The sequence below is a fragment of the Coturnix japonica genome, chromosome 4 (assembly GCF_001577835.2).
Source record: "Coturnix japonica isolate 7356 chromosome 4, Coturnix japonica 2.1, whole genome shotgun sequence".
In the NCBI taxonomy this organism is placed as follows: Eukaryota; Metazoa; Chordata; class Aves; order Galliformes; family Phasianidae; genus Coturnix; species Coturnix japonica.
This window is the reverse complement of record NC_029519.1, coordinates 45,243,021-45,255,317: the sequence shown is the minus strand read 5'-3', so window position 1 is coordinate 45,255,317 and position 12,297 is coordinate 45,243,021. Positions and strand designations below refer to the sequence as shown.

The window sequence follows — 12,297 nt, the reverse complement described above, 5'->3', positions numbered from 1 at the left end:
GCCTATTTTTCTTAAGCATTGCATGAACTTTTGCAAGTCCTGTTGACACAAGTAACTAACATCTTCTCCATTGTTTTGACTGAACTTTTGCTTTTGTAGAGGAGCCCACATTGATGTGCGTAACAAGAAGGGGAATACTCCACTGTGGCTGGCAGCAAATGGAGGGCATCTAGATGTTGTCCAGTTGCTAGTTCAGGCTGGAGCAGATGTGGATGCTGCTGATAACAGGAAAATAACTCCTCTTATGGCAGCCTTCCGAAAGGTAGAATGTGAAGTTTACCTTTGGTTTTTATAAATGTTGACTCAGTCATCCTCATTATTATCAGGAATAAACAGGAGCATAACTGATAAGCTGTGTCTTTAAAGATGTGACCTACTAATAGTGCTTGGCATTGAATCTTCAAGAATAGGTGTGCATTTCACCTGCATGATGTTTGTTAAATTCTAGTAGAAATTCTTTATGGTCATTTTACTGACTATGATTTTTCATGGATCTGAGAACAGAAAATTACAGTATTCTCTATGGAGATGTGGAATATGCAACAGAAGTAGGAAAATGATTTTTAAAATGAATTCTTATGCAAGATTGGATGAGTGTTTTAAAAATCAACTTTGAGTTAGTCTGGCCTGACTTGAGGTAATTGAGTGTAGTTCCAGTTCAATAGTAATTTAAAAATTACTAATGACTGTAGGAATATATAACTGTAAGTAGCCAGAGCCAGATGTTGGAAAACTGTCAAAGGGGAAAGATAGAAGTATGTGAAAATTAGGCTGTAAAGCCAGCTTGACAACAGGTACTTGAATTGCTTTGTCTGTTCCTTCTTCAGGGTCATGTAAAAGTGGTGCGCTACCTAGTGAAAGAAGTAAACCAGTTTCCATCAGATTCGGAATGTATGAGGTACATAGCAACTATTACTGATAAGGTAAGGCTGTAAGATAACAATACTGTGACTCAACAATGCTTGTATGTTTTCAGGTGTTCTCCCTGTCAGTGGTGTGTATGTTCTTGCCAGTGACTGTGACCACTGGTCACTTGCATGATGCTGAACACCCAATAAAAGTAATTACTGCCGTGCAACTAATACAGGTTTATAAGTATTAAAATACTTGAATGTTAAAATATTTCCCAGGTGTTTCAGGGAGAAAGTGGGGAGCTAAGCCTTGTTTTGTGACGGCCTTTCAATTTGTGCATTTCTTTCACCTCTCAGACTATTTCTTTGGTTTCATGAACACTTTGTCTTCATTAGGTGTAGATTATGAACTGTCTTTGTACCACTTTAAGCATGCTGAGATATTAATTATTGACTACAAGTTCTACCTGTTAATTGGGAATCAGTTTGCGGAGTTGGGCATGAAAAGGAAATTTCAAGCTGTGGTGAAGGAAATGTTACATTGATAACAGTTTGGACTTGGGATCATGTCTTACTCAAGAATGGAAGGAGAATTTCATCTGTCATGGTGCCATGTCACTTACTACTCGTGACTCAAAATCAGTAAATAAAACTTTTGCAGCTTATTTGCCAGTGAGAGACTAACTTGGTATAATTATGGATGTTTTGTAATAGTATTGCACTGGAAGTAATGGAAAATGTTTATTTTTTTTTCTTCATTAAAAGTTTTCTTTGCAAGTAAGGAAATCAGTAAATTAGTAGCCTAAGCTTGAGAGTGTATACTCTAAATGTGTGCTTTTACCTTTTAAAATGGAATGTTGATGTACTTTGTTGTTTTAGGAGATGCTGAAGAAGTGCCACTTGTGTATGGAATCAATTGTTCAAGCCAAAGATAGACAGGCTGCCGAAGCCAACAAAAATGCAAGCATTCTTTTAGAGGAACTGGACTTGGAGAAGGCAAGTTAAGGGTTTGCAGTTGGGAATATTTATTTGATAAGATTACAGATTTGTATTCCTTCAAGACCAGAAGACCTGTGAATGTCCGTACTGAAGTATAGGAGTAAATGTAATCAGTGTAGTTGTAGTATCTAGAGCTGAACATCTGGTTGTTCAGGTTATGTTTGTACCTTCCCTTCTGACTTTTACTAAGAGAAACTGGGTTAAGGTACTCTGATATAACTATATTTTCTCTATATAATACTGTACCAAAAAAGGATTTTGAAGAACTTTTTTTCTGTCCAGTATGCAGTAGGTGAGCATTTTGCAGTGACATTGGTCTGGTTTCGAGGTCTAAATCCCCTTTTGTCTTAAGTAAAACAAAATATGTGGATAATATTCCTTGAAACTATAGTTTTGTAGTAGAGATGTTATTAAAAAAAAAAAAAAAAAAAAGACTTAAGTAGGAATGTGTCATCAAATGAGTGCATGTTTTATATCCAGCCCAGCTAAAACTATGGCACATCCTAACCTTTGAAAGGAGAATGAGTGCGTTGGGGCAGTACTGCTAAGACAAATGTAGTAGTCTTAGAATCCTGAAAACATGTTCTGGAAAATTCATTTAAGATGGTGTTCTCTATTTCTACATCAACCTTCTGTTAACATGGGAAAACAATCTGTTTGCAAGAAGTAAATGTAAAAATATAGCTCACAGAGTTAAGCTGACTTTGTAAATGTGTTAGTCTAAAATGCAAGTTCAGCTTCTCAGGAAAAGGGAAAAAATGGCATTTGCTTTTTTTGAAATGCATGGAAAACATACTGTAATGTGCTTTAATTTTAGCTACGGGAAGAAAGTAGGAGATTGGCTTTGGCTGCTAAAAGAGAGAAAAGAAAGGAGAAACGGAGGAAGAAAAAAGAAGAACAAAGAAGAAAATTAGAAGAAATTGAAGCTAAAAGTAAAGAGAATTTTGAACTTCAAGCTGCTCAGGAGAAAGAGAAGCTAAAAGCTGAAGGTGACTTCAACCTCTTGATTTATTTGTGAAATGTGCCTCTTGAGTTTTCATTTCTAGTTTTCCAATGGCTTTTCTTGTCAAAACTTGAGTATAGTCGTCTTATGACATGCTGAGCTTTTAGTAGTTTACTTGAAACCAATAGATCACTCTGCATTTCTGCCTTCTTATTACTTCTGTGTCTTGTTATGTTTAAGGATTGGTGACAGCAGGTTCAGTGAGAGTTGCAGGTTAACTTAACCACAGGAAATGTTTTGGCATGTTTTTACTTCCAGGTCCTACTAACTGAAACCTGGCCAAGTTGTGTTTTTTTCCCTCACACACAGAATAATAATTTTGATCCGGTTAAAAAACAAACTGGCAACCATAAAATTCTACATATGTTGTCCTATCTATCCAAATATTGGCTGTTCTGTATCTTGTGGTGTTGAGCTGCATCTTTGGTGGTGTGCTAAGAAATGGTCTTCACTGACTGCTGGGTTGTGCCGATAAGCTAAAAGAAAGGGAAATACTTGTGACAGACTTTGATCTGTTGTTTCATGTACTTGTTATTCCTGTAATTGCTTTTGTCTCTGTCTTTCCATGCTTGAATTTAGTTTCACACTTAATGAATTTCTGCTACATTTATTTGAAGATCAGAATGAAATGCTAGATGAGTTATAACAAACAAAGCAAGCAGCTCGATGGCATGACTTGTTTAGTAGTTGTACAAATACTGGCTTTGTTAGAGACTCTGCTTTATTCTTGGAGTCTTCTAAAGATGTTTGTGCAAGATTTAACTTGATAAGTGTTATTTGGAGCACACAACCATACAAGGTTTCTTGAATTATCTAAATTAGTACTGTTTTATATTCCTTCCACCAGATGATCCAGAGGTCCCAATGGAGCCTCCTAGCGCTACCACTACGACCACCATAGGCATATCTGCAACTTGGACAACTTTAGCAGGTTCTCATGGGAAAAGGAATAATACCATCACCACAACAAGCTCCAAAAGGAAAAACAGGAAAAACAAAGTAGCCTCTGATAATGTTCAGATCATATTTGATGACCAGCTCCCAATTTCTTATAACCAACCAGAAAAAGTAAATGGTGAATCTAAGAGCAGCAGTACTAGTGAAAGTGGTGATAGTGACAACATGAGGATTTCCAGCTGTAGCGATGAAAGCAGCAATAGCAACAGCAGCCACAAAAGTGACAATCATTCTTCCACAGCCGTTACTAACACACAGAGCAACAAAAAGCAACCATCGGTTCTTGTTACTTGTCCGAAGGATGAGAGGAAAGCAGTTACTGGCAAATCATCCATAAAGTAAGTTGCTGTGACACCATTTAAAGTGATTGTTGCATTACATTTGGAAACTACACCACTATCTGCATGGGCTTACATATTTAAATCAATTGTTAGGAAGTGGATGAAGCCACAGTGGTGTGTGAGGAGTATAATAATGGAGTATAATAATGGTTGAAATTTAACATGAAATAAGTAGTAAGCTCTTAAGGAAGATTCATTGGTGTGGATCAGAAATATAGAGAATTGTTAAGTTATTCAGAAATGCAGGCATTTCAATTTAAGCCACCTCTTAGTATAGTACTTCTGAGCTACGTGGTAGTTACTTTGCTTTGTGCGATCTTGCCCAAGGCTGCTCAGGGTTTCACTTAAAACGGTTTGAGACAGAGACAAACTAGAAGTACTTTTCTGCCATTTTGAGAGCTGTAAAATGAGTAGAGCTAATTAGAGAACTTCGCTAGTTCTGGAACGTGAAACAGTTTGGAGGTACAAATTAGATATGCTCAAGCTTTTTAACTGCTAGTGAGAAGTACTTATTTCAAGATGTGGTGTACCATTTCATTCTCTGTATGGGAATTGTGAGAATGCAAATTCTTAACAGATCTTAACAGATTGCTGTTTTGATGGAAGATGTCTTTGAGTAGTAGGAATTTCTTCCTTGTCAATTCCAGCTCTTGGAATACAAATACCATTTTAGCCTTCATAAGCAGTGTTGCTGTTTTGTAGTGGGTGGTCTGGGAACACCACAATAACGTTTTACTGAACGGTTTCTGGGGACCAGAGATAATTTTAAGTGATTTTAACTCCATGTTGTTATTAACGTGGCTTGTGCATTTTTATTTTTGTTTGTTTGATGTGCTAAAAGAGGAAATAAGTTTTGACAGGCTTCAGACTGGGCCTAGTGGAAAACATTGTTCTGATTTTCTTTGCTAGTCTGCATTTCAATAAATAATAATTTATTTTAAAGGTTGTCTGAAGTCATCAATGAAGTGACAAGTAATTCCTTGTCTACTTGCACAAAGTCCGGTCCTTCCCCCCTTTCTTCTCCAAATGGAAAGCTTACCATTGCTAGCCCTAAACGTGGTCAAAAAAGGGAAGAAGGATGGAAGGAAGTTGTAAGAAGGTAAGCTAAACTTTTCCCTAATTTTCTCCTTACAGACTTTGGCTAGTCTGCCCATTACTTCATGCTGTTTGAAGCGTTTCCCAGCTAATGTTTCTTTTTTTTCTATAGATCCAAGAAGGTTTCTGTTCCATCAACTGTCATTTCCAGAGTCATTGGCAGAGGAGGATGTAATATCAATGCTATACGTGAATGCACGGGAGCACACATAGACATTGACAAACAGAAGGACAAAACTGGAGATAGAATAATAACGATAAGGTAAGCAGACCATTCTGTTCGTTTATTCCTGTGAGGAATGAACATTTTTCATTACAAAACATGCTAATTTGTATAGACAAATCTGTTCAACTGGGATTGTTCCTTGAAAGACACAGATGCTGCTTCTGGACAGGGAAGACAAATAGGGTAGCAGAAACAGATGAACTGTAAATCTTGTACGTTTGCACTTGTACAAAAGACTTTTACATTTCTAAATATGCCCACTTATTTAGATAAGTCAGTTTTCTAACTGGATGGTGTTTTCTGGGTTAGAGTACTCAATTTTAGTTTCTTAAATAACCATCAGCAACGAAAAAGAAAGGCAGCCTCTCTCTCTCCTCACTTTTTTTTTTTTTAAATCTGTTAGTATGACAGAAAGATTGGCAGGAACCTGTTCTTTAGGTACATCTCTGTGTGTAGATGTTCAAAATTCACTTCCCTTTTCCTTTCCTTTTGTTGTTCAGGGGTGGCACAGAATCAACAAGACAGGCCACACAGTTGATTAATGCTCTGATTAAGGATCCAGATAAAGAAATCGATGAACTTATTCCAAAGAACCGCTTGAAAAGTTCATCTGCAAACTCCAAAGTAGGGACATCAACACCTGCTGCCACTACAGCTGCTAACAGTTCTCTTGTGGGAATCAAAGTGACCACTGTAGCTGCTTCATCAACATCTCAAACTGCCTCTGCACTCACCGTGCCTGCAATTTCTTCAGCATCTAATCACAAAACCATTAAGAATCCAGTGAATAATGTGCGACCTGGTTTCCAAGTCTCTCTTCCATTAGCATATCCTCCTCCGCAGTTTGCACATGCTTTACTCGCTGCTCAGACTTTCCAGCAAATCCGTCCGCCTCGGTTGCCCATGACGCACTTTGGAGGTACTTTCCCACCAGCTCAGTCCACATGGGGTCCGTTTCCTGTTAGGCCGTTGAGCCCTGCAAGAGCTACCAATTCGCCTAAACCTCACATGGTGCCTCGCCATAACAGTCAGAACAGCAGTGGTTCTCAGGTGAATTCAGCAAGTTCTTTGACAACTAGTCCAACAGCTACAACAAGTTCAGTGGCTTCTACTGTGCCTGGTTCTTCTGCAAATGGCAGTCCAAGTTCACCTTCAGTCAGAAGGCAGCTTTTTGTTACTGTTGTGAAGACGTCAAATGCCACGACAACCACGGTGACAACCACAGCAAGTAACACCAGCACAGCGGCTACTAATGCCACATATCCAGTTCCTACTGCCAAAGAACACTACCCTGCATCTTCCCCATCATCACCTTCTCCTCCGGCACAGCCAGCAGGCGTTTCTAGAAGCAGTCCTTCAGACTGTGCAGCAGCCTCTCCTAAAAATAAAGGTGCACCTTCGTCTGATCAGGAAGTGGGTAGTCCGCCAGCAGTAGAAACAAGCAGCTCAACCAGCACTAGGCAGCCCAGTACAGGTTCTGGGAGTTCCTCTGTGCACCCTGCTCATCAGCAGCCTCCAGGAGCTCCTCTGCAAGAGGCAAGACCCCCTCTTCAGCAACCTCAGGTTCCTACACCAGATCCTCGAATGGTTGTGCCTCCAAATTTAGCAGTGACGAGCTCATCTGCTCCTGTGGCAGGTCCAGCAAATGCCCCAATGACCTATCCCATGTCTCAGACATCAATGGGGTCTTCTCAGCCTGCAGCTAAGATGGAAACCCCTGCCATCAGACCGCCTGTCCACGGAACTGGCAGCGTCCATAAGAATCCAGCTCCTGTGCAAAATTCTTCTGTTGCAGTCCTCAATGTTAATCATATCAAAAGGCCCCCCAGCGTTCCTTCTTCAGTGCAGCTTCCTTCTACCTTAAGTACACAAAGTGCTTCTCAGAATTCAGCCCATCCAGCAAACAAGTCCATGGGTAACAATTTCAGTGCTACTTTACCGTTTGGGCCCTTTAGTACATTGTTTGAGAACAATCCTACGTCTGCTCATGCCTTCTGGGGTGGTTCTGTCGTTTCATCTCAGACAACACCAGAATCTATGCTGTCAGGAAAGTCTTCATTTTTGCCAAATTCAGAGCCTTTACATCAGTCTGATACTTCCAAAGCCCCAGGCTTTAGGCCCCCATTACAGAGGCCAGCTCCAAGTCCCTCAGGTAAGTCTGACTTGTGTTTATACGTGGTTATTTTCTTCTAATCATCGCTACATGTTTTTGTTTCAAAGGCTTACCATTTTCAGTTTCTGTAAGTGTAGTTAAGTTCTTCTTTAAGTGACCCCTGTCAAATTGTCAAATCCATACCCGTTAGCAAGCTTGATAGAAGTGAAGCTGTGTTCTTTTTGCCATTCCACTGTATTGCTATAGCTGAGTTAACAAAGCACGTTACTATTGTTTTCACTTCTGTACCACAAGCTAATAACTATTCCAGTTTTTGATAACTTGCTACTTCTTAAACTACAGAAAAATGTATACCCTCTTCGAAGTGTTAGGATAATATCCGCGTTTTAATGTGGACTTAATGAGGTGTACCTTAAATACTAAATTCAATCCAAAAAAACACCCAAAAAAAACCAATTATGTGGACTTGCTGAATAATGTTGAAAGATTTTAGTCTTCTGCACAAATAGAAGCTGAGAGGTTGTCACAGAATTTGTTCTGTAGCTCCGAGAAAGTACATACCACGCAGTATGTATGTACTTTCTTACATCTGTGCTCTTACCATCTGTGCTTGTTTTACTCAGATCTCTGTGTTGGTAATACAGCTTAATTCATGAATTGAGAAATTTAACAGCCAGTTTTCCAGGCTCTGTAAATATCATAGTGTTGAATAGTTCCTGAGGTGTGTTGTAACCACAGCTATACCATGGTCTGTGCAATTTCTGAAGCCTGCAAATGCAGTAGGTGAAGTTGGAAGTGTCTGCAGTGTCAGGAAGCATCATGTTAGTTAATAGGAAAGTAGCCCCTGAAAGCCTGAAGAACCTGTCTAAAGAAAGAAATTGGGCCTTCGTAAAGGATGGTGCAAAGGAGGCAGATACTGAACTATTTTATTCTTCACTTAGCTCGAAGTGATCATTCACAAGTAAGACTGAAAGTAATTTGTAAATAGTTTTATAAGTAAGAAAAAAATCAAGGTACTGCAGCAGTTGAGCATTAAGTTTTCTTAATGCTGTTTGAATCTTCAAATTATACATTCATTTTCTGTTTCTTCATTGAGGGGAATATTAAGGGGTAAATAATGTCTACAATCTGGACATCCCAGAAAGAAAGGGCTCTTGTAGAATTGTTGCCACTTGGTCAATTTTGTTGTTCTTTTGCAAGTGAAAATGTATACCTGAGTCTGAAAAACAACACTTCAGTCTTGATGTATTTACAAGGTGTATATGTGCACATATATATACATACACATATCTTGTTTTCTAGCAAGATGAAATGTTTATGATAAACCTTCAAAATTTCAGTATTATTTCAACTTTCCCCTGTATAAAATCCTGGTTTCTAAACCTACAGAATTTAAGTTGCAGTAAAAGGATTAGTTATCTTTCCGTTGTCCTCTATATCAGGGCGTGCATTCTATTCCTTAATTTATTCCCGTTTGAAGTATCTGTATGATAACATGAATTATTTGTGATGCGTGTACCATGTAATTATTGCATTTTGTCAAGACTTGCAAACCATGAAGCTTAAGACTTCCAATTATCTTGAAAATAATATGAAAAAATCGTGACTGGTTGTATCTGAGTTTTCCTTTTTCCCCTAAATGGGAGATCTTTTTCATCTGGCAATAACAGGAGTTGCTTCTGTCAATTTCTCTTTCAGGTATTGTCAGTATGGATTCACCCTATGCTCCTGTAACACCTTCGTCTACACACCTGGGTAACTTTGCCTCAAACCTTTCCGGAGGTCAGATATATGCACCTGGGGCACCTCTTGGTGGAGCACCTGCAGCTGCTAATTTTAACAGACAGCATTTTTCCCCACTTAGTTTATTGCCTCCATGTTCATCAGCATCAAACGGTGAGTTCTGCTCAGCTGGAAGTAGTTGAGAAGCTATTGTATTTAAATAAAGCAAAAAAAAAGACAGACTTGTGTTACCTGTTACTACTACCTATTAATACTTCTGTTTTTGGAAGGCTTTTTTAGCAGCTGTGATTTTTGTCATGCTATTGGAGTTGCTTATTCTTGTTGCCAATAACCCTGGAGTGATGATGTTGTGAGGATATTATTTGAAGTGTAAATAGTGTAGATCCTGCAGTGATATTTTACTAAAGTCAGTTCTGCTGATGAGCTGCTATTTTGATGTTGCTAAAACAAAAGAGTATAATGTGTTTCAAGGGAGGCTGGTTATGGCAAGTTCTGGTACCTTCTTCCTTCCACTTCTGCCCATGCAGCAGAGTTCTTGTGCGGAAGAAAAATTCTATTGATTGCTGACTTATTCAGGGAAGAAGTTAATCTGTTTTAGTAGCAAATATAAAAACAAAAAACAAAACAACCAGCATTTCAAGATTAAAAACATACAAACAGAAACACAGTAAATTGCAGCTATGCTTTTGAATATCATCCTCAAATCCTCTTTTGTTGATCTACAATAATGGTTAGTTTAAATTTTGAGCAGTCTGTTGCAGTGCATGTCTACTAGCTGACAGGGCTAATGGGACAGGATAGTTACACGTTTTGTGTAAGAAATGAAGTGGATGATGAATGTCTCTGATATGTTGGTAAAACTGTTACAATTGTATTGAAGCATCTGCTGTATGAACATAGCACTAATAAGCTATCTATATGCATTTTTGGTATATGCTTTGATGTTAAAGGATGGGTGTATAGTAATGAGGGTGGGGGTCTGGCTGTTATTAAATGTACTTGTTGCTGTTCTGTAGAATCTCCTGCTCAGTCGGTGTCTTCTGGAGTAAGAACACAGTCTCCCACCCCCTCAGCAGTGTCCTTGGGATCAGAAAAATCCAGTAATGTTTCTCAGGACAGAAAAGTTCCTGTTCCAATTGGGACTGAACGGTCTGCACGCATTAGACAAACTGGAACTTCTACTCCATCTGTTATTGGGAGCAACTTAGCTGCTCCAGTGGGACATAGTGGTATCTGGTCTTTCGAAGGTATAGGTGGCAATCAAGGTATGTAGTGTTAAGAGAAATCCATGTGCTTCCAGTTTACACCAATACTGTATTTTCTTGTGTTTCCTTTGGAGCTGAAAGATGATGCAGAAGTGTGTCCAAAGATAGTCCTTTTCTTAGAGATTTAAGTAAGGACTTGTATTTGCTATACAATCCACTTGATCCTATGAAGGTCACAGTAGACATTCCTGTTTTGAAACACTCAGGCTGTGAAAGTGTTTTACTTAAAGACTGACATAACAAAGGAGGTAAGACTGTGTTGTACAGGCATGAACTGATTTGAGGATTCAGTTGATTTTGGAAGAGGGGAAGATGAAAGTTCACGTTCCTTATTTTGTTCAGTCACACCATCTGCCTTTTACTGACATAGTCTCTAGACTGTACTGCAGGCTCATGGAATTCAGTATTTCAGAAGTTATTCAAAATGTACATTACAGTTGGGACAGGTTTCTCAGAAAATAGGACTCTTAAATGCAATTCATGAGACTGTTCTGTTTTGGGGGGATTTTTTTTATATTTTTAAGTTATTGGATTATTTTTTCCCCCTCATAACTCCTTTTCCCTCTTTTGGGATAAGATTATACTGGATGGAACCTCTCTGGAAGTCATCTCAGAAATCTGCACTAAACTGGATTTGCTCATACTGGGTTACTAAGGCCTTTATTCAGTCTCATCTTGGAAACATCTAAGGATTAAAAAAAACTGAACAACCAGTTCCACTGTTTAACTGAGCAGGCAAAATATCTCTTAGGGTTTTGGTAGGGTGACAATGAACATTCCTCTTATTTTTTCCATGAGCGCATAATAGAGTGTATACAGAACTTCATTTCTTTGATGTTTGCCTCATCTCTATAGTGATATGCTAGCCATTGTTAAACTTCTGGAATTGAATATTTTTACTTGCATCTTCAAATTACTATGGTTTCCCTTCATCTCTTTGCTTTGCTTTTGTAATATTGCTTTATTTTTACTTTGTGGGGTAACTTCAGCATTCAGTTTTCAGCTTAGGATGGAGTCAACTCTTACTGAGAATTAGGCTGGTTTTAGAAATATTTCTAAGGTTTTGATAAATACTGACTTGTTGGGATGTCTGAGATACGTACTAACAGTACTAAGTTGCCTCTGATGAATTCACATGGTAAGAACATAAGCAAACATGTATAGGTGATCATTCTATACTTTTGCTTATGATAAGAACTTCTGTTTGAGTTCAAGGTGGGGGAAAAAAGTAAAAGAATGATAACAAGTTGGATTTAAGTTCTGTGCAGGTGGATGCTTGGGAACTGTAAGCTGAGCAAACGTCACTTCCATAAATGTTATGGTGTGTGTATGTTAACGCTAGTAAACATCAGTGGATGTTAAGTGTAGTATTGTTTCTGTGTTGGTCTGTTGTTAGATAAAGTGGACTGGTGTCACAGTGGAATGGGGAGCCACATGATCCACAGGCCCATGTCTGATCCAGGTGTGTTTTCACACCAAGCCATGGAAAGAGACAGCACGGGAATCATAACGCCTTCTGGTACATTCCATCAGCCCGTTCCTGCAGGATACATGGACTTCCCAAAAGTCGGGGTAATGACCCTCCTTGATATATGCTGTACTGCTTGATTTTCCTACATCTCTGTGTCTGGCAGATAGAGAACATGAGATACTGCTTGTTGCACAGTTCAGCATCTGTGAGCAATATTGCAGAAGCCTAGAACT

General features: G+C 38.8%; 1 protein-coding gene across 6 annotated transcripts in view; it reads left to right on the top strand.

Moving 5' to 3' along the window:
- Positions 1-12,297, top strand: part of ANKRD17 (ankyrin repeat domain 17) — a 77,699-nt gene that overhangs the window by 63,591 nt on the left and 1,811 nt on the right. For all 6 annotated transcript variants that reach the window (XM_015861522.2, XM_015861521.2, XM_015861518.2 and 3 more), the window contains 11 exons: positions 100-262; positions 828-923; positions 1,731-1,847; positions 2,668-2,839; positions 3,701-4,148; positions 5,095-5,250; positions 5,359-5,508; positions 5,973-7,624; positions 9,284-9,481; positions 10,345-10,593; positions 11,990-12,165. In XM_015861522.2, coding sequence (XP_015717008.1) covers positions 100-262; positions 828-923; positions 1,731-1,847; positions 2,668-2,839; positions 3,701-4,148; positions 5,095-5,250; positions 5,359-5,508; positions 5,973-7,624; positions 9,284-9,481; positions 10,345-10,593; positions 11,990-12,165 — 3,577 coding nt within the window. The remainder of the gene's footprint in view (positions 1-99; positions 263-827; positions 924-1,730; positions 1,848-2,667; positions 2,840-3,700; positions 4,149-5,094; positions 5,251-5,358; positions 5,509-5,972; positions 7,625-9,283; positions 9,482-10,344; positions 10,594-11,989; positions 12,166-12,297) is intronic.